The sequence below is a fragment of the Lobosporangium transversale genome (genome assembly GCF_002105155.1).
Source record: "Lobosporangium transversale strain NRRL 3116 chromosome Unknown BCR41scaffold_10, whole genome shotgun sequence".
Classification (NCBI taxonomy): domain Eukaryota; kingdom Fungi; phylum Mortierellomycota; class Mortierellomycetes; order Mortierellales; family Mortierellaceae; genus Lobosporangium; species Lobosporangium transversale.
Genome location: NW_019028988.1, coordinates 485,671 through 506,663, shown reverse-complemented (window position 1 = coordinate 506,663; position 20,993 = coordinate 485,671). Strand labels below are relative to the sequence as shown.

At 44.1% G+C, this 20,993-nt stretch overlaps 4 protein-coding genes across 4 annotated transcripts; all 4 read right to left on the bottom strand.

Annotated features, from left to right (window-relative positions):
• Window positions 1–890: 890 nt before the first annotated feature.
• On the bottom strand, window positions 891–1,724 carry BCR41DRAFT_15637 (hypothetical protein). Its single transcript, XM_022019620.1, has one exon. The coding sequence runs from the start codon at window positions 1,638–1,640 to the stop codon at window positions 1,077–1,079; it is 564 nt and encodes a 187-aa protein (XP_021883370.1). The 5' UTR covers window positions 1,641–1,724; the 3' UTR covers window positions 891–1,076.
• Window positions 1,725–2,744: 1,020 nt separating this feature from the next.
• On the bottom strand, window positions 2,745–5,094 carry BCR41DRAFT_349723 (hypothetical protein). The gene is made up of 2 exons (XM_022023521.1): window positions 4,170–5,094; window positions 2,745–3,770 (listed from the first exon to the last, which is right to left on the bottom strand). The coding sequence occupies exons 1-2, from the start codon at window positions 4,958–4,960 to the stop codon at window positions 2,915–2,917; spliced, it is 1,647 nt and encodes a 548-aa protein (XP_021883369.1). The 5' UTR covers window positions 4,961–5,094; the 3' UTR covers window positions 2,745–2,914.
• Window positions 5,095–6,847: 1,753 nt separating this feature from the next.
• On the bottom strand, window positions 6,848–8,966 carry BCR41DRAFT_349722 (hypothetical protein). Its single transcript, XM_022023520.1, has 2 exons — window positions 8,706–8,966; window positions 6,848–8,451 (listed from the first exon to the last, which is right to left on the bottom strand). The coding sequence occupies exons 1-2, from the start codon at window positions 8,727–8,729 to the stop codon at window positions 7,111–7,113; spliced, it is 1,365 nt and encodes a 454-aa protein (XP_021883368.1). The 5' UTR covers window positions 8,730–8,966; the 3' UTR covers window positions 6,848–7,110.
• A 129-nt stretch (window positions 8,967–9,095) lies between these two features.
• BCR41DRAFT_334141 (cell morphogenesis N-terminal-domain-containing protein) lies at window positions 9,096–19,518 on the bottom strand. The gene is made up of 8 exons (XM_022021920.1): window positions 18,354–19,518; window positions 18,007–18,188; window positions 17,794–17,857; window positions 17,557–17,687; window positions 17,231–17,441; window positions 16,927–17,064; window positions 13,850–16,824; window positions 9,096–13,736 (listed from the first exon to the last, which is right to left on the bottom strand). Exons 1-8 carry the CDS (start codon window positions 19,383–19,385, stop codon window positions 9,152–9,154), a joined length of 9,318 nt encoding a protein of 3,105 aa, XP_021883367.1. The 5' UTR covers window positions 19,386–19,518; the 3' UTR covers window positions 9,096–9,151.
• Between the last annotated feature and the right edge of the window lie 1,475 nt (window positions 19,519–20,993).

Genomic DNA, 20,993 nt, shown 5'->3' with positions numbered 1-20,993 from the left:
GCTACTGTCGCTGCCCTGCGGGACGACCTGGCTCCTCTACCAGTATCTAATACTGCTGTTGGTGCCAATGAAGCGGCACCTCCTCGTTTGCGAGCTCCTGTAGATCGCGACTGTGCTCCATTATCCTTGCCTCGTCGCCCACTATCCGGATCATTAAGATTGTCGTCGTCAAACATTTCTTCCTCTACTACTTCCACCTCTTCATCTTCTTCTTCTTCTTCCTCTTCCTCATCATCAATATCGTCCTCATCTGGCTCTGCATAGTTGACAGCTGCTTTTCGAGACCGTGTGGAGGATGGCGTCACAAAAGCATTCCGATCGACAGCAGCGGTTCGTGAGCCTCCTCCTCCGCGAGTAGAAGTGGTACTAGACTTTTTAGTCCCTTGTTGCTTTGAACTAGAGTTCGCCGCCGAAGTCATATTGGGTCTGGCAGAAAGTCTAGAAGACGAAGACGTTGAAGATCTTGACGGCGTTGCTCTCGATCTCATATTTTTGGTTGAGGAGGCTACTTTTCTACGACGTCTAGAATTGGCAGTGTCCTCATATGCATCCTCCTCGCCGTCGTCATCATCGTCATTCTCGTCTGAATCAGCTTGGCTATCATCTACTTGATCGTCCTCGCCTTCGCTACCGCTCAAGAGATCATCATCATCATCGTCTTCATTATAGTATTGACGTGATTGTGCTCCTCTTCTGGATGACATGCTTATTTTTTCGAAGATTCTATAAGTAGTTTATCGCTCTATTCTTGTTCGAAGAAATAAAGTGAGCGTTCACAGTCACGAATGTACCAAATCAGCTTACTGAGACCCTGAGATTTGTCCAGATGTGCAATGTTGATTATGACCTTGCCCTTTCCCTTCGATAGTATCTCGTCGGCCAGCATCAGCATCAGAAACAGCAGTGGAGTTAGAGCCATTCATCTCCGATGAGCTCCTGTCTCGACCCCCGTAGTAACAACACTCTGGCGTTGACGATGCATTATTACTGTCTTCATGTACTGGTACCAACAAATTGAAAGTTTGACTCCGCACAAGATACTCCTGACATGAGTAACTGGTAAGAGGAGAATATTCTTAAATTTTATCATGATGGGATGGACTTGACGAGAGCCATGGTTCTTCATCGCCATCATAGTCATTATAATGGGTATAGTTGTGCTTGTTATTCCTACGTTGTTGAGCGGTACAGCATTCTCTTTGACACAAATCAAGATCTGCTGACGACAAGCTTTTGTAAGGGATGCACCTTGTGGTGCTCTTTGGTCGCATAAATGCGGACGGCACAATCGGCACAGGCATTATTTCATAGACAGAAGGTGTCCTCAAGTATATATGAAGTGCATCGCGAGGTGGGGGAAGAGCACAAAAACTCGGTAGAGCTCTAGAGACACTTGAGGATCTTTCAGATCCGTTATAGGGCTCTATACCTAGCGCGACGGCATTGCTATTACTGTAACTAATGATATCTCTTTGGTGTCCGAAACCCAGCATTAACTGATGAGATTCCTTTAGTGATGATTTTGATGGTAGCGGCGGAGGAACACCCCATGGCGGTATTGAATATAAAATGGGTGCTGAAATCCCTATTGGTTTCTGAGGTTGCTTTATCTTTCTTTGCCAAGGCCTTAGCATCATCATATTTGATTGGTATGATGGTGATGACGGTGATGATGATGATGTTAAAGCGGATCTTCGACCTTGATACTCCTGTCTCGCTCACTTGCGCCGTCGATAGAGCTCAAAGAAGAAGTAATAGCATAAAATAACCATAGTAAGAGTACCGAAGGCAATCAAGCCAGTGATAACCTCATTTTGCAATAAACTCCCATAATCTTGAAGAAGTTGATGCAATGGTAGCGGAATTCGACTGATTCTCACGTGTAGGCCGCGGTGCCATTAATAGAGAGGTTTTATAGGGTAAGATAGGCAACCCTGATAATATCTTTGAGTTCGATTCTTTCATAAGCAGCATGAAATAGATGGAGCGCCTACAAAGACGGATTGTGGTGCTGATACTGCTACCGTTAATACTTCTACTATTGGCGTTAATACACCACAATTCAAAATAGACTTTCCGTCGAAGCGACACAGTGACCCACCATCATCATAAAAAGAGAAATAGTAGTTAATGTATTTGCGACACGTTATGTTGTCTCAACACTGTTATATTGACATTGTTTTTGAAAGGGTCCACAGAGCCGTAGGAGAATACAAATGCTCTACCTGATTGATTTCAACATTTGGGAGTTTAAGTGCCACTTGGTGAGCTAGCCGAAAGGCCGTAGGCCATGAGCCCAAGACCTTGGTGCCGACCCCCAACATGTTTCCCATCAGCTTGATTTCAATTGGAAGCCATGCTTTTAGCTTTAGTGGCAGCAGAGAATGGAGTGATGGCGATAAAAGCGTTTGATTAGATTGAAAAATCATAATGGTATTTGTCTGTTGATCTCACAAGTTGCATCAGCGACTCTGTTCAAATAATCAAGCAGTATTATATAATAGGACTGTATTATGTTTTCAAATTAAGAAGATAGGCGGAGGTTCATAATTTTATCAACTGCAAGAAACATTACTTTTATAATTGTTACCTAGGATCGACGCTGCCTGCCGAAAAGTCTGCATTGTCGGTAGTGGACACTTTTTTTTTTTTTTTGCTACACCTCAAAATACCAGACATAAAATGTAAAACGCAAATTATGTCTAATTCTCATGTTTTCTAAAATACGGGCGACAGGAGTATATGTTCAGGTTTACAGACTTTATAAGCATATATTGATATTATATCTTCGTATAATGAATAAAGCTTAGGCTGATAGTATTAGGGTTAATGGGAGTAGAGTTGATAATGATAACAAAGAAAAGAAGATTATTGATACATATACAAATGGTAAAAGGATAGTGTCGCTTCCACTTCAAAAGAGCTCAAAGGCAACGTAGGCGAGCCCCAAGGTACTCAAGATATCCACCAACTGTGCTAAAGCATATAACGCTGTTAGCATGAGCAACAGTCTCGCTTCTCGTCTTAGCTCTTGGAACTGCAGACCGAGCCCAATACTGACAAAACTCATGGTCGAATACCATTCACCCACCATAAACGAGAACTTGTTGACAGCCTCTCTCTCTTCAGATGGGACAGCTGTGTTGAATAGGATGGCAGTCATGATAAAGCCCAGCACAAACTTGGGGAATCGGCTCCAAAGAAGTGTTCTGTAAGGCACAGGTTGAAGTTCCGACTTGGCACGGAACGCAATATCCTCAAATGTGCTGTGCAGCTCCCGCTTGCGGCGTTCTTCGCGCTTAGCCCAAGCAGCAGCAACGCCAACAGATATAGGACCAATGAGTACGTTCTGTACCATTTTGACCACCGCCGAGGTTTCAATGGCAGTTGCGTTATCGTAAATAGTGGAAGCAGCAATCACAGCTCCTGTGGAATCCACACATCCTCCGAACCAAGCTCCAGAGACTTGAGGACTGAGACCTATAGCCTTCGCGATATAGGGCAACGCAATGATAGAAGGGATAGTAAAAACAGAAATGATGGCAATTGGCAGATCGGCCTTACTACCTGCACCCAATGAAGCAGCGAGAGCGAGGGCAGCTGAGGATCCACAAATGAAGGTTGCACCTGACATGATCATGGAAGTCTGAAGGTCAATCTTGAGCCAGCTTGCACCAAGTACGGCAACAATGACGAACAGAAGAGGGGTATCAATCCATGAGACAAAGAACGCGCGTGGAGCTAGAGGTTTGAGAACGTTGAAGTCGATGCTAGAACATTTTATAAAAGTTGTTGTGTGAGCGAGCTAAACTTCATTGGAAAAATATTTTCTGACTTTGATTGTAACAAATAAAGTTGATGACACCAGATGATGCCATCAAACTATTGCATGCAAACAACACAAACTCTAGTATTACAAACAAAACAGACACACACTCTTTTCTTTGGCAAAATGGCAAAATGAATAGGGACACGGACAAACATTGATGTGTTTAAAATCGATTGGGGGAAAGGGGGGCGTTAATTATTTTTTTTTTTCCCAAGCACTCCTCTGTGAACGTCCATTTGAAAGCATTGGGCGTCTAGAAATCTCCAGGAGAGAGATGATAACAATCTATCACACGTCTCCTTTTTTTCTTTCTCCTTCTCTTTGGAAAGTATATACCTACCATAGTAAAACCAATGAAGTTGCAATGTAGAGTTCTGTCTGCTGTGCGACCTTTAACCAAGGAGGTAAAGGCTTGGAGCGACCATCAGGCTGTGGGGACCCTGCTATCATATTCCTGAGGGCTGCCCCAAATAAAATGGCCCAAATGGAGTCCCCCAGACTAGCGCTTTTGATGTTTTTTTGGGCTGCGAGCCATTTACTTAAGAAACTGAGTGAATAAACAACCAAGTAACCCTTCCAAAAGTCTCTGAAAGCCTTGGCTTTGATCGCCCACAACGCCAACCAGACTAGCATCCCCTGAAGCGGAAATAAAACTAGGAGCTCGTAGTTTTCTTTCCCATGAAGCGAGTCAAAGGGATTAGAAGACCAGAGCGCAAAGTGGGCAGGCTCAAGACCCTTATGGACCGCGATAGCAACCATACCAAAAAGGAACAGTCCGATCCAGCATGGCCACCAATCCTCGTGGTTCCAACCCATCAGCCAAGAGTGCCGAGTCAGAAACGTCCCCTGTTCTTTTGTTTTTTCGTTTCGATTGCTAATAGTGTTATTGTCTGCATTTATTGAGGGTGTGAGTGATTTATCTTTTTCTGAAAGAGTATTGGGTTCTGAAGAAGCGATAGAGATAGACATGGAGTTCCGCTTGGGAATTGAGGAGGATAGTGTAGAAGCGACGTTGTTCACAGAAGGCGCTACAGGGGATGTGAGTGTTGATGGGGATGATATAGGGTTAGGAGTGTAATTGGGTAGAGTCCGTGCCTGTAGCTGGTCAGACTGATCTGCCTTCTGACACATATTTCTTGAAGGATGTTAAAGGAGGAAGGGGAAGAGAAAGATCACTTGTAGCCAAATGGCAAAATGAAATAAACTAAAAGAAAAAGAAAAACTAGAAGAGAAGAAGAGAGAGGTTCATTAAGAGAAGACCAATAAGAGCATTGGTAATGTTTGTCTACAATTGCAGCGTTTATATACCTTTTTTTTTTTTAATGTTTCAAGACCAAGTCCCGGATATATAATAAATAAAAGATTGTTTTTCGCTCTCACGGTTCTATCTTTTGTAGTGGTCTGTTGCAAAGCAGCAGCAGTTAGTCCATGAAGCACCTTCTCTTCTCTCGACGCATGCAATTAAATAATCTGGATTGAACAGTTTTCATAACTCTTCGTAATGGACGGACATTTAAAGCCAGGGGAAAAAAGAGAACATGGACCAGTTTTCTTTACGCCCAATCCGCCCAGTTTCCTAGTTTTCCGTTGTTGGTGGCTTTTTTTTTTTTTTTTTTTTTTTTTTTTTAGACATTTAAGAGAATAATAACGACGATGAGAATGAGAGCAAGTAACAAGTAAAATTAGGATACAATGGCAAAGTATGAATGCAAAAGGAAAGTAAGAGGTTGATGTCCCTTCCCAAAGAGAACATCCCGGTTAGCCCTGTTATATGCCTTTGTGCATAACAGAAAGATAGAGACATAAACGAGAAAAGCAATGCCAATCATCCATGGCGAACGCGCTGTATTATTCCAAGCAAATTACTAATGACAGACAACACATAAAATAAGCTGTTGAGTACTGGTGGTGGCGATGGTAATAATAGATTCACCATGTATATATGAGCAGACAATCCAGGAAGTGCCACATGGAGGCGACCTGGGTTATTACGCCACTCAATCCTTGAGCCAGCTCAACCAATGTATTGATCATGGCTTTTGGAATAACAGAAAGTCTGCTTTGACAGAAAGCATAATAATAGTAATAAGAATTGGCAGTTCATTGAAGAGGATGTGTGACACGAGGATTCTCTCCCGCCATCCTGAAAGGAATTTGTCTTACAGACGCCGCTCATAACCGATGATCTGTTTATTGCCCTCACCACATATTTTCATGTTCCTTGAAGAACGTCCGAAGAGCCGACTGGAATTCTCACTTGCTGCGATAAAGGTACAGTCGAATTCAACATTTAATAGAGCTTATTGGTGATTGAAGCCCCAAGAGCGAGTTGTTTCGCATAGAATTCTTTGATCAACACAAGAAAAAACCTCGGAGTAGCACCATGGAAAATTTATAGACATGTGTGGTTTATAATCATCAAGCATTCTGAAAAACCCAACGGGTGTTACAACGAAGGATACCTATGTCACATTCTCGAGAAGAACATCGTATGGAATGAAAGTGGTCATCTCAACCATTATCGACAGAACGACCCTGAACGCTCCTTCTTGAATTTACAAGGCAACGCTATCGATAGCACTTGGATTGTTCCTTACATTCTATGGTCTGAAGCCAAATACAGCGCGTATACCAACATTGAAACACTTCCGTTGACCTCGCAATCTACAAGTATATGAGCAAGGGCCATGGCTACTACTGCTACAGCGAACAAGGGAGGGGAGCTTATTAATCTCAGTAAGATTAGTGTTTCATGATCATCAGCAACCCTTCAGAACGTCGGCATTTATCTTTCGCAAGACATTTTTAGTCATGGCCCTGACTAACTGCTCAAAGAAAACTAAAGGCAAAGCCTGGGTTGTATACACAGAATACTGTCTAAAAGAGATGTAAACTTAGTGCCATTCACGGGCGGCGCAGTGGAATACCTCTCGGATGTTTTGGTAGATATGAGCTACAAGCCCACTTTTTATCCAGTTCACTTCTTGAGCATGAACTCACTTTATATTATAAGTTTCTTTAGCTTCTGATGAAAGCAAGAAAAAGAATCCTGAGAGCGAAGATATATTTCTCTTGAATCATATTTTTATATAATTTCAGTGCACACAAAAAGCCTTTAAGACCGTCTCCTCGTGTCGAAACGCAAAATGAACTAGGTGCGCTCAGAACTATCACCATTTTATGACACCCCTAAAGTCCTATTCCAGTTTCTCTCTAGTAGAAGCAGCCGCGGATGAGCTAGTATAGACACAAGACAAGCTAATGCGTGATGTTGAGCAGCCCTAATTGGGCCCATAAGATGGTTTGTGAAGGCTAGTGTTATTTTGGTGATGTCCATGTCCAGGATGGGTACGATAGTGGCGATGTGGCAGTTGTGGTCGATATATAGGCAACACTCCTGTTGATCTTGCCCGCTCCATCTCAGGCCGGTCACTTGAACCTTCACTATTGTTCAGATGAGAAGCAGAGGCTGGAAACTGGAACAACAAATGTGAGGGTGAAGCCGTTCCTATTGTTGGCCCCCCTGAACTTCCTACACTCCTTACAGCTACCGCACTTCCTCCTCCTCCTTGAGACGCTGCAGCAGTAGACGGAGGAATAGGCAGTAAAAAAGGTGAAACTGGGGCTGTGTGGATGACATTCGCAGGATTGGGTCCTGGTGCGCCTCCATTTCCAGGGTTCGAAAAAGACCGCTCCATGGATGTAGAATGGAACGGGTCTACAGCCTTCTTTCGCAAATAATTCGGTAAAGCCTCACTTAAAGGCATGGGCGAGTTATTTCGACTCAACGCTGCCAGCTCTTGATGGCTCAGCAAATGGTGATGATGTTGATGATGGTGCTGTAGCTGGGGTGGACAAGGGGATGGGTTTTCCTGTTGCTGTAGCTGTGCAGAATCAGATAACGATAGTTTATCAAACCCGACCAACGCAGGTGTGGATCGTTCAGAAGATGGTAAACCCGTGTCGGATTGATGACGGCCAAACAAGGCTGGTGTATTGGTGTTGCTACCAGTGGCGCTCACACCGATGCTTCCTCCTGAACTTTCGGTTCCGCTCAATGAGTTGCCCGTAGTAGTAGGTACCGCTGCGCCAGGTAAAGCCAACCATGGAATAGAGTTAGGAAGCCAGTGATGATGTTCAGAGTCATAAAGCTTCGACAGAAAAGCAGGGCTCTGAGTTGTTGATCGAAGCTGACCCGTCGCATTCATGTTTTGGTGATGGTGATCTATTGTATGAAGAAAAGGTGATGTCGTCTCCGATGGAGAGCGGAGTGTCTTTGCTGGCGCAGCAGTGGCGGTGTTGGCGGTCGCCGGAGCGCTTGCGGTGTCTATATCGGAGACTGTAGACGCCGTAAGGCCCTTCCCCAAGTCGATAGCTGATTTCGATGTTGAAGTCCTTGCGTTATTGCCGCTAGTAGGAAGTCCTAGAGTTCGGTTCGCAGGTAGAGCAGAGGCCGAGGTGGATCGAGCTACGAGTGTAGGCTGCGGTGGGCTTTTCAAATTAGCGAACCCAGTCTTTGGAGTGGAAGCAGGTATAGTGCTGGCGTTAGTGACAGCATGTTGCTGCCCAAGTAGACGTTGTCTCTGAAGCTCATGGGCCTCTCGTAAGGTCTCAGTATCTGCCTATTGCAGGCGAGTAGAAAAGTAGATAGAGGAGGAGTGTTGGGTCACAGAGAGAAAAGCCAGTCAGCTTCATAGGCAAATGGGCACAATAACCAAAAGCGACTTCAACAAAACCAATGGGCGTGTGAATCGTGTGAATTGTACGAGCCATGTATGATGCGCTCAGTATGACTGCAATTTTTTTTTTTTTTTTACTAAACGTGGAGAAACAAAAAAGCTAAAATATGATTTTTTTTTTTTTTTTTTTTTTTTACCTGGATGCCATAGATGGTCTCCATATTGCGCGGCTGGTTCAGTGTTTTGATTATGAGTAGAAACTGGATGATATGGATTGTAGTCAGGTGGTGAAGACAGAGTCTGGGTTTTATTTTTCATGTGTCTGTGGGGCACACAGCAGTTGTGGTATCCTCAAGAAATATGATTGTATGATTTTTGTTGTGTGTGAAAGTGGGAATGAACAATTGAGGTTGACAATGAAATGAAAAGGAATGAACAAGGAATCAACGGATTAAGAGTCAACACAAGTTGAAGTAATGGAGGGTCATTCTCACACCCCTTTTTGTCTGTCTTGTCTCTCTTTGCATAACGACACAATCCATACACTGACCATCTATTTCAGTGGAGAAGAGAGCTACGCCCAATCACAGCCTTGATGATTGATTTATTTCACATTTCTACTTGTATGTCTTATTGGCTAACTTCATTTTTGTGAGAACCCTTCATTCCCTGTCACTCCCACAAACCGCGATGTCATTCTATCTATCACCCGTGTTGTCGCTGAATTTGTTGTAGTTGGATTCATGTTCGTGCTCGAGTGCATATCCATGTTTATATTCGAATTTATCCCAGATATGGATGATGTTGATCCCGGCCTAGACCGAGATCCTGAATGAGAACCCGCTCTGGACTCAGGACGAGATCCTGCATGTGAACCTGAATGTGACGTAGGCAGGCGACCACTTCCGTCTATCATCGCCATCGTTGCCCCTATTGCTTCGACGCTCCCTCCAGTCTGTAGCGGCATGGATCCAGATTGTTGGCTGACCGAGCTATCCATACTGACACGCGTCGCTGCCGACATCATGGTTAGAGCTGTACCTTCGGTTTCAGTAATGCCTGTAATGCTAGTGGTTCTACTGCTGCCAGTACGATGGCTTGCAAAGCTATCCTCGCGCGTCCGCCTGGATTCATATCGATTGATAGTGTGCTGCGACAATCGTCCATCATAATCCTCATCATCACTATCAGTCGAGTCCTCATCATCATCGTCATCATCATCTGATGACGATAGTGATAAATCGTCAAAGCTGGTACGAGCACGATGTCCACGGATAATAAAATTTCCAGTACCAGTGCCACTGCTACTGGCACTCATACCACTGGCTATAAATGCTGACACTGAACTTGAATTACTTCCTGCATTGCTGCTACCAGCACGACGTCGCTGGCCACTTGAACTAGGCGGCTTTGTTGCTGTCGTCATTGTCGACATAAGATTCATGGTTATATTACCATCATCACCGTTAATAATACCATCGTTGTGGTAAGTCATTGCTACACTTGCTCCACCAGATCCTAAACCAGATCCAGAACCAGAACCTGATGAGGATCGGTGAGTGCGATGACCAAAGCCCGGTGCGTATAATCTCATTCGGCCATTTGGGCCTCTTGTGACATTGATGCCTGCCCCTGTTGTTGGCTCCCCACCGGCTGCAGTTGGCACTGCAGTGTTTGCGGTTGTCTTCACGGCCATAGTCGTGGTTGTGGTTGCAAGTGCCTTCGCAGCCTCGTCCTTATGAGACGTTGGTGATGTACGCCTAGTATCGATCTCCTCTCTAGCATGGGTATCAATGTTAGTGCTAATCGCACTCATTGTTCCTATACTGTCCTCTGCCGCATTGTCTCCATTACTAATATTAGCGCCAGTACCAATACTAGCGCCGGCGCCCTCGTTACTACTATTGTTGCTACTATTGAAGGATGAGGGCTCCATCAGGAACGACGATCGGATTGAAGAATACGACCGATTGATTGATAGACTCTTATTTAGGATTTCGACAGCCATCAATGCTGAAGACTCTTCCTCATCATCTTCTGCAATTCGTTCATGAGGCGGTAAATAAAATCCACCAAAGTCATCTCTGCTCGCTCTGCTACTATGACGGGAATGCCGTTGATGACTACGTCCATAGGCACCACTTGTGACTATACCTCCTCCGACCCCACCTCCGCTTGTTCCCCCTCCTTCACCAGTAATCAACCCTAATCCATCACCAGCTGGCTTTGTAGAAGAGCCAACAGGAGTAGAAGGATTAATGCTGCTAGCCATTACTGTAGTGCCGTCCAAGTTTAAGGTATTGGGGTCTGAGATTAGCAAGCTATGTCGATAGTTCCAATGATTTTGCAGTGACGGATCTCCAGCAGCAGCAGCGGCGGCGGCAGCAGCAACCACATAGACACTCTCTCGCTTCCGTGCGTCACCTATACGAGCGCTCGCTGCAAAGTGCTCTGTCAAGTCATCCAATGCAGATACTAGATGGCCATACTGAACTTGGCCACGATCAAGGCCATAAATACCAGCTGGTCCGTCCGTTCCAATGTGCATGCCATCCAAATCCACAAAATTCAATGCCTGATGACCGTATCCAGGATATCCTCCGGCTATACCCATGGGAAGGCCATAATTCATCATCTCATGCTCCGCCAGCAGCTCTACATCCGTTCCCCAGTATCCGGTGCCTGTGCATGTCAGCACCACAGCGTTCACATTCGCCCGAGTCATCTGCCAAAAGTTTTCTCTACGTGAAGTAGCATCCTCTGCAGACAATGTAGCGGATGTGGACCAGTAATAAGGGTCTGCGGACATCATGGCTGATCGTCTTTCCAGTCCGGTGCCTCCACCTAGAACACCCTTGGTCATATCTTCAAAATTTAGTGCTGGTCCTGGACTCTGCACATCTAAAGGTACTCGGATCTTGAACATTTCTGTAGATTGCTCTGTCAAATTCATGACTGCATCCAAAACCTCGAGTGCTTCGGTCGCATAATCTGTCTGAAGGAGCAATCGGAGGAGTGGCATCACCAACTCGGGACCAATTTCCAAAAACTCGGTTCGCTTAGTCTCGACTAATGGTAAGAGCATCTTGAGACATTTCAGTGCCTTGTGCTTGTACATTGGATGGCTATTATAGAGCAGTCGCATGAAAAACAAGATCATTTCGGCTTGCAACTCGGGGATGAATAAATTTTGCATCAATACTGCTATCTGTCGCCAAAAGTCTTCTTTGGTCCGGAATCTTTGCTTAGAATACACCACTAATAAACGTGAAATATTGTGGTACCCATCTCTCTCTGCCATCGCTCCAACGTCTCTGGCCCACTGGAGACAATCCTCGTTCACATCTTTGGTTTCTAATCCCTCTGCTAACTTGGGCAGAATCCCAAGAAATAGGAATACAGATCTGTGGTATGATGGGTCGATTAATGCATTCTCGCCTACAAACATCAACCGCCTTAATAGCCGCAGCGAGATTTGCTCCGTCAATGTCGACCGAAGTCCCTTCAACAGGAGTGGTTGGATCCCCATGAATGCACTGTCCCAATGTTCTGGGAAATACGATAGTAAAAACTCTAGCGTCTGCGGGTCCATTAGATCCAGTCGCGTAGTGACAATATCCAGAATCTTAAGCCCTTCCAGGTATTCTTGGTCATGTCCCGTGTACAAGCAGGCGATCGAAGCCCAAAATACCTGCGGGAACTGCATCATTCTCGCAGTATCGAATGATTCAATGATCGATTGCAATGAGATCAATATCTCCATCGCAAAAGCCTGAATCTCTTGACTCTTGTCTCCAATTGTGTTTGACAATCGAGCTAACATATCTGCGAGCATATGCTGGTTAAAACTTGGCGCCAAGGCCCGGAAGATCTGAAAGGATCTGCAAGCGATATGACGTACAGGGCAGGCAGTGGCCCACTGAAGTGCTGTCTCTCCCCATTGTTGACGGATCTCGACTTCAGACGCCTGGAAAACTTGAACAGATCGGTAGACTAAACTCTCGAGCTCAAGTGATTCACGAGTGTTGTTGAGTGAGATGATGTCGTCATATGCCCATAAAGACTTTCCTTCCTTTGTGTTCAAAAATTCAACTAGTTCAGTCGATTGATCAATGATCTCCAGGCTCCGAGACTCTCGGATAATGATGGAATGGATCAAATGCACAAGGAGAGATCGAGTCTGATCGCAAATTAAAGCTGTATAATGATCTAGCTGGACAAAGAGCGCCTGCAGTAACAATGGTAGATGACGTCTTAGCTCTGCTCCTGCTTCTACCGCGAGATCTACCAATAGCACCGTAGCAAGCTGGCCTCGCGAAAATGCCGGTCTCTTCTCCATTCCGTTCATCAAACTGTCCAGATTAGCCAGATAAAACTCTGATGATACAAGTGGCGGCTGAGCTTGGCTGCGATCTTGCTTCAACTTGGGCACCATAGCCTTGGGCGAAATTTCGCTTATCAGAATATCAACCATTCGAGAACAAGCCGAGGTTCGTCCAAGGAATACAATCACCTTCTTGGCTGGGTGTACAAACTCGGGATTCCTTTTCTCAAGACCCAAATCAAGTAAAAAAACGATAATAGGCCGAATGTTGGCGAAGTTATCTCCTGCCACCAACTGGACCCACAAATTCTCTATTTCTTTGACATGGTCGTCTCCATATTTGACAGTCAGGTAAAACAAGTTTGTTAGGATCACAAATGATGTCATGCTCAGCTCTTCTTCTCCATCCACTACTAATTCTACATTGCCGAGCCATGGTGCAATATAGTAGAGCATTTCGCCGCGCCAGAGTGGTTGGACCAAATCAAACCGCATCATAGCTTCCGACAACAACAGGTATGTTTGTTCTGGTCGATCCTGAGCCAGCCGCGCTGATAACACATATTGAGCCTGACGATAGATAGTTGGCAATTTGTTGACAATCCCAATCTCATATTCACCCGCACAGGTCTCCGGGAAGTAGCGGGCTTCTATGACTTTTAAAAGTTTGATAGCCAAAGTACGTATTTGGATATTGGAGTCACCACACTTGAACAGCGCAAGGCAGAGCATCTGGTTAATCTGGCATGGATAAGATTCAATCCTGAGAACAATGTCGGCCAGTGCTGTGAAATGCCCTTGAATAAATTTTTGTGACATATCTCCAGCATAGCACTGGTGAAGAGCATCTTCCAATAGTTCACTTCTGTCCTGGTTGTGAATCAGTAAAGCTTCGAGCGCGTTTCTGTAAATGACCAGGAAAAAAAAAAAAAAAAAAAAAAAAAAAATTAATAAGTAGAAAGTCAGGCCATATTATCAATATCGTTGAGCCAACTTAGGACAAACTTTAACACTTACTGTGCAATTGCTTGTAAGCGATCCTCCGGGCTGCGGTAGACGCTCTCGATCCATCCAAATATCTCCTCAATGTTGAAGAAGGCCTGTCTACCGGGCTTTTGGGCCCCTGCCGGCGGATTAATGGGTCCTTGGCAGAGTGACGCCATGGCTCGAAGTGCAGCTAGTTCCATCTGAGATTTTTCTGCCATCTGCGTTTCATTGTTGAGATCCAAATTAAACCAAAACGACTTTGGGTTGTAGTGATGATGAGTTTGTTGATATTGCTGCTGCTGTTGTGACGATGGCGGATGTTGATGTTGAACTTGTTGACTATGATGTTGCTGGCTATGATCTTCACGACTCAAATGATGCCCACCATGGCCACTCCACTCCTCAAATAGCTTAAATAGTGCCAGCCTCCAGTCAAAAGTGATAATGGCCTCTGTGTTGCCGCCCAGGGAAATTCCATTGTACAGATGACAGATAAATCCACAAAAGTGTGTTCGAAGCTTCACAAACTCCCATTCGTGCTTTACTTCTGTATCCAGGAGGAAGAGCAATGTTTCCCGAACATAGCCTTTCAAAATTGTTGTAACATGTTCGTCATGGACCAAGGCGGGCTTCCTCAACAGTGGCGCAGTAAGATCCAGAATATGAGCAATCTCTGCCCGTAGTCGGTCCACTTTCTTGTTGCGTTTGCCCTGATAAGGCGGTTTGATGCTGCTCCCTCCACTCTTGGACCGAAATTCATCATGGACAGAATGAAGCAGTGGTTGAATGTCTTCTAAGAGCGCTTTGTATAGATTTACATTGATCCTTCCCAGTGAAGCCACGACTGATTCTCGGATCGAATGGCGATCGCTGCTTAATAGTGGGAGAGTTAGCCTGAAGAGATCTCGCGCACATGTGATTTTCTCCGTTGGTGCAGATTTCTTGCGCCCATGTCCAGGAGCGACTGGCGATGGGTGCTCATGTCGGACCATGGTAGAGCAAACATAGATGAGATACGTCCGCCACTGCTCCACCATCTCATCCGTAGCCACCTGTGTAGTCTTGATTGAAAATTTGGATGCTAACGTGCTGTTGAGAGCAAGATCCGTCGTCGTGACGATAGCTGGGTAAAGTTGCATTAAACGCTTGCTCACCATGTCGAGACAAGGCTCACAAAGACTGGGGAAGTGTTGGAATATCTTAGCGATCAAAAGTGGAAAACAAAAGCGCCAGATACCAATATCCACCACGTGTTCACTCGCTGCTAGCAATGAAAACACTTCGCTGGAGCCTTTTTGATGATGGATTTGCAGGCGGATTAATTCAAAGAGCGCCAGTGGGCAATCCTTGAGAGCATTGCCGTATTCGTCAACCTGAAGTAATTCCTGGACAGCATTCTGGAGCAAATGATATATCCTAGTTACTTCTATCCGTGGTCGCACAGAAACACTTGCTGGCATGACAGCCTCCTTGAGTTCGCCGCTAGGAGCAAGATTCTGAGCTTCTGCTCGGTCAAAGAAAGCTGCTATCTTTAGGATGGAGATGGCGTACTGTCGAATTACAGGTGATTGGTTGCAGAGGAACAGTAGTCCATTCTCCTCAGTTGTCTGTAACTGTGCTGCTAAGCTCACTTCAGGTACATGGGAAGGGAATGATCGTGATCCTTCTGTTGATGTTGTAGGACTAGCTAGAGCTCCTGGAGAGACAGTATCTTGGCCTTGCTGCTGCTCTTGCTGTTGTTGCTCCTCTTGCTCTTTACGCTTCCTATTAGTCGTGTCTTGAATCCATGCCTCCAGGATCTGAATGTAGATTCCCAGCAATCCAGTCTCTACTGGAGTATTAGAGCCTGGTAAACTAAGTCCAGCCAATAGTTCCGAGAGGCGATCCTCAACCGTGCAAACAAACTCTGAATATCCAGCTACGACCACCTGGGAGTTACATTGTTTTGCAATACGAACCAGAGCAGCGGCCGATGCTTTCCGAAGCTCAGGATCCACATGGGCAGTATATCTCGAAAGCATTTCAACCAATTTCACAAGAGGAATTCCCGAAGGCATACAGCGTGGGAGACACGATACCCAAGCGGCCATTAAATCAAAATAAACCTGCTTCTCTTTCGAGAATGATACTGCTAATGTAGAATACTGATGGACAATGGAGGCAGCGCCATCGCCTGTAGCCGTTGCCTTAAGGGCCGCTGCAGAAAACATGCTCCGTGCTGTTGTATACTTTTCGTCCAAAATTAAGGTATGGCCATAGTTGCGGTCGCAAACAATAGCAATCTTTCCGAGGACAGCTGTCATTTGATCATACGTATCCCTCATGCCCGCACGATTGATAACACCAGGCTCCATCAGATCAGATGACGTGGGTGAATCTGAAATCACATTGACAGCATCATTGGCTGTCGGGAACGGCGGTGAATGACTACTCCCTCCTTTATCCAGATCTGCCAAAATAAGCATAAAAGACCTCACAGCAATCGTCATCCGCTCTGGTGAGATCATATCCATCGTCAAATTTGTAAAGATGACATTTGACAAATTTTCCAGGTTTAGTAACAAAAATATAATTGACCGTGTGGCATAATCAGCGTGGCGTGATCCTATATAGTGAACGATCCGGACAAAATGGCCCAAGGTGCCCTCCACCATACCAGACGACTTTCGATTAGGGGGGAACAGCGCTCTAACTATCGTGTCCAATGTCCTAAATGTGCCTCCTGTTGCATCCGAACAGCGATACAAATACACCCAGAGCAGTTGAGAGGCGCAATTGAGAGCTATCTGTCGCATTGCCTTATCTTTGAATTTCTCACGACAGGATTCAAATACGGAGAGCCAGTGCTTGATGAAAAAGTCCTTCTTACTAACACAGAGTAATATGGTGACGAGAGGGAGGGCCACTTGGACATGTCTTGGTTTGTTGGTCATTTTGCGAGCCTTTGGGTATATAAGTTCTACAGTTTTGGACCAGTTTGGGTGATTAACTTCTGCTAGCGCCACCTAATTATTGAACAAAAAGATTACGCGGATGGGCGCTTATGCAAGTTAGTTCAATGAAATAAATTGAGGACAGAGTGCAAGGTGATGTTTTCATGCACGAACCTTTGCGATGGGCGTCAAAAGTTGGACAAAAAGCTCTGCATAAGCGTGCTTTATCCTAATGCCTCTAGCCATTTTGAAAAATCTTGCACAGCTCTGCAAAAAATCTGCTGTTTCTTCGAAGGAGGACATAGGATACAGCTACAGAGATATTGAGGCATGAAAAACAAGGGGGTTAAAAAATGGCTACGAGTTTACCGGACCTCGAATGTGTGATTGTGATACAACCTCGTCCTCGTTACACCAAGCCCCTTTGCCTATTTATTCCTGTACGACAATGATAATAAATCAGAGATGAAACAAGTACCTTCAGGTTCAAATATCGCATTCCTCGAATCAACATTTCCATGCGTTGCTCCCGTTCCTTGTCTTTTACGGGTACTCCAGTTTTGTATTTCTCGAGTTCTGCAATAAATCGATCACTCACAGTTGCAAATCGTACATTTGAAAGTGATCCCATGAGCTCCACCAAGACATTCATATTGGCCATCCTATTTGATGATCGCTGAATGAATTCACTAATTTCATGAACGACTGAGTTAGATAGGTTCTTTATGCTCACGACTGATGCCGTGAAGTATATGGTTGGAATACAATACATGGTATCACGAATCGTATTTTGTTTGGACTTACGGATCCACATTTTCCAGTTGACTAAAAATGGTTTCTTCTAAGCGTGAACCGAGTTCATCCGGTAAGGAGTCCTTTTGCACCTGACGCACGATCTCAATCAAAGAACGCGACATGATGAACAACGACACAACCTACAATTTATTGAAGTGCATCAGTACTTGCGGTTGTGAAAATACTGATATACTATATTCAACAATTGAACTCCAAGATCATCCTTTGTTTATTTTGGTTACATACAGACTTTCGCTCCTTGATGACCGTCTTTGGATCTCTAAATTTAAAGTTTACAGACCATTCTCCTCTAATAGAGAGTGAACAAGCCATATTTAATACAAGGGACTTTGATTAGCAGCTAAGGAATGAAAAGTGTTACAGATAAAGATGCATGTTGTTCGCGTTTAACGTAAAGTACTTGAGTCGAAAACCTTCAAACTCGTGTAGTCAACATACGAAGTTGATTTGATCGAAGGGTCATCTGAAGATTCGATCTTGCCTTTGCGCCACAACATTACACAGTCGATAACGGGTTTGGGTCGATGTTGAGCGATAGAGCCAAGAGACTCTAGTAGCTTGTCGAACTTAGGATCGACTCCATGCTTTAGAGGTGATAGAATGTCGGGTTCTGTATCTTGCTATTTGTATGAATTGCACAGCCAAACAAATTGACGCGTAAAAAAGATCGTGAGCACAAAAATGGACTTTAGCTTAATCAATAAAAATCCTGATCACATATTTAATGTTCGCTTTTTTTTTTTTTTTTTTTTTTTTTTTTCCTTTGAAAGACTTGTTGACATTACCAAGGGTAAGTGCACCATTGCATTGAGCTTCGCCTCGGCCATTTTGACAAACTGTGTGAATAACATCTTTAGAGCGAACTCGGATGGGGTCTGTAATTGATGTGGTGATAACGTAGCAACAGGGCCTTGAGTCTGCTCTTGTGGCAGCTCTGGATCAGGAACGGGTATAGGGATGTGCCCTGGCTGAGCAGCATCATGTTGCTGCAGCTGGTACAAATAAGATGGGTGTGGATGGTGATGAGATGTTCCTGGATGCTGTTGTTGATGTTGCTGTTGTGTTTGTAGTGGGTCGATCGACGTTGCTCCAACACTGTCTTGACTCTGATTGTGGTTGTGGTGAGTGTGTTGCTGTTGCAGCTGACTGTAGGAATCTAACTGCTGACTAAACTGATTCTCTGCAAATATACCGTCCGAAGATCCAATAAAAGAATACGGAGATTTTGGTGTCTGACTCCCATCTCTAAATTGACTAGCATTGCTGGTCGAGTACGATATTGGCTGTTGATGCTGTTGATAATGAAGCTGTTGGTGAAGTTCTTGTTGAGATGTCAAAGAGTAAGAGGGCATTGGATAGTTGAAATAGTCTGGCTGTTGTTGATGGTGTTGTGGATGTGATGGATATGGATAAGATTGTTGTTGATGCTGGTGCGGAAACTGTTGCAATTGAGCAATTGCTGGGGACAGGGTTGCTGCTGTGGTTGATGATGCTACTGTTGTTACTGTTGCTACAGCTGCTGTTGTAGTAGTAGTATCTTGATAGTGCTCAATGGCTGCTGGGGTGGCGACTCGAGATGACATTGGGAATTTCCAGTCATTCAGAGCTGGACGATAGCCAGGCCCCACAGCTATATGACCTGGGCCTTTGTTATTACTGCTATTACTTGTGATGGAAGAGGAATTGTCGTAAGCACCGCCCGAGGCTGAAGTTGACGTTGTAGCTGCAAAAGTTCCAACAGCACCAGGCCTTGGAGAAGCAACGGGTGGAACATTAGATGGGTCTCTGGTCATGTCATGGTCAGCATTCTGTGCCATTGTGGAATTATTTATGACACACGTATTACTTTTTACAAGAATGAGGAACGAAAAGAACAAAAACGAAGGAGATGAAGCGATTATGAATAAGAATGAATCGCAATGATTCAGCAGGAGATTTTTTCAAAAAAAAGGGGGTGAAGAAGCAAGGTTGAAGAGCAAAAAAAAAAAAAAAAAAAAAAAAAAAAATAGAAACAAAACCAGACGAAGGATAGGCAACAAAGGCCAACTAAAAGCGACGGGAGAATCAACAATAATCCCAGCCATATACCAGCCATACCATAACAATGCTGAAAGACAAGGGAGCCTAGAAAAGATTATATTTTATTGCTACCGCGATTATACATGTTTCTATGTCTCAATCCTCCGAGTTGTCCTTCTCCAACTCTTCAGTTTGTGCAAGTAATCAATGGATCGTGGTTAATTGCGCAATCGCTTTTGTCCCGCTTTTTGTACCAATTGTCCAGCTGGCGGAAATGGATTAATTTGTTCGGAGGAAATGAATATGAATGGGCAGTGCGTTGGATTTGGTAGTTGATGGGAAGATGGGATCATTCATGGGCAAGATGCATTCTCTAGTCAAGGTGGAAGGACAAACAGCCTGCAGACGTGAAAGTATATTCCTTTATAGAGAAATATATCTGTGTCTAAATGGTTATTCATGTACTTTTTTTTTTTTTTTTGCTCTTATAAAATCTATTTTCTCTTTGTGGAGTAGAACTAGGTTGTGCAGATCACTTCCTATTTTCGTAACAGTGTCTAAAACCAATTTTTTTTTTCTTTTTTTTTTTTTTCATGGCAATGCCAACACCGCGTTTAAGATGCGGTGAATTCCTTCTCTGATGTATTAAAGGAACGAATTATCCATAAGAATGAACATGTTCTACTGTCTTTAAGCTATTATCCTCAGCAAATATATAATATAAACTTATAAACTTATAACCTTACAAATATTATCAGATTATCAGATTACTGCCTCTGATCATTCCGTGCATACAAGGAGTTATCATTTTACTCATCCTTTATTTAGCTTGAACATCCCAAAGAGTTTACATATGGGCACCAAAGAATGAATAGATTCTGATTTTTTTTTTTTTTTTTTTTGATGGTCAGTAGCAGCCAAGGGTTCTTTTTTGTCGAGTAAATCGTATTTTGGTGGCAACCCTTTTCATACTCATGCATATTTACATGCACCGTGAGAAAAATTTAAAAAAACCCAAAAAAAATTAACAATCCAAATAACGCAATACAATAACAGTTTCATATTCACGTACTCTACACCTGCAGGTGCCATTGCACTTTTAATACATTTTATTACGTACTGCGTTCATCGATGTGTCTTACCGAAGCCATGCATAAGGTAAAAGGGCTTTATTTCCTGGAACGAACATTGCGGAGTAGATAATTCTAGATAAAATGCTTCTATTCGGAGTAAAGTGGGTGCTTCTTTACGATGGAGGAAAAGGATCCTTTGTATTTCTCTTGATGTAATGGATGACAAAACATGTTTTCGCTTGTGTTACTACAGTTCATCCTTCTGTTTCTTCCCACATTCAGCTGAGCCATAGTACTGCCATTACTGTCACAAGGAAGAGATTATTCTTTTAC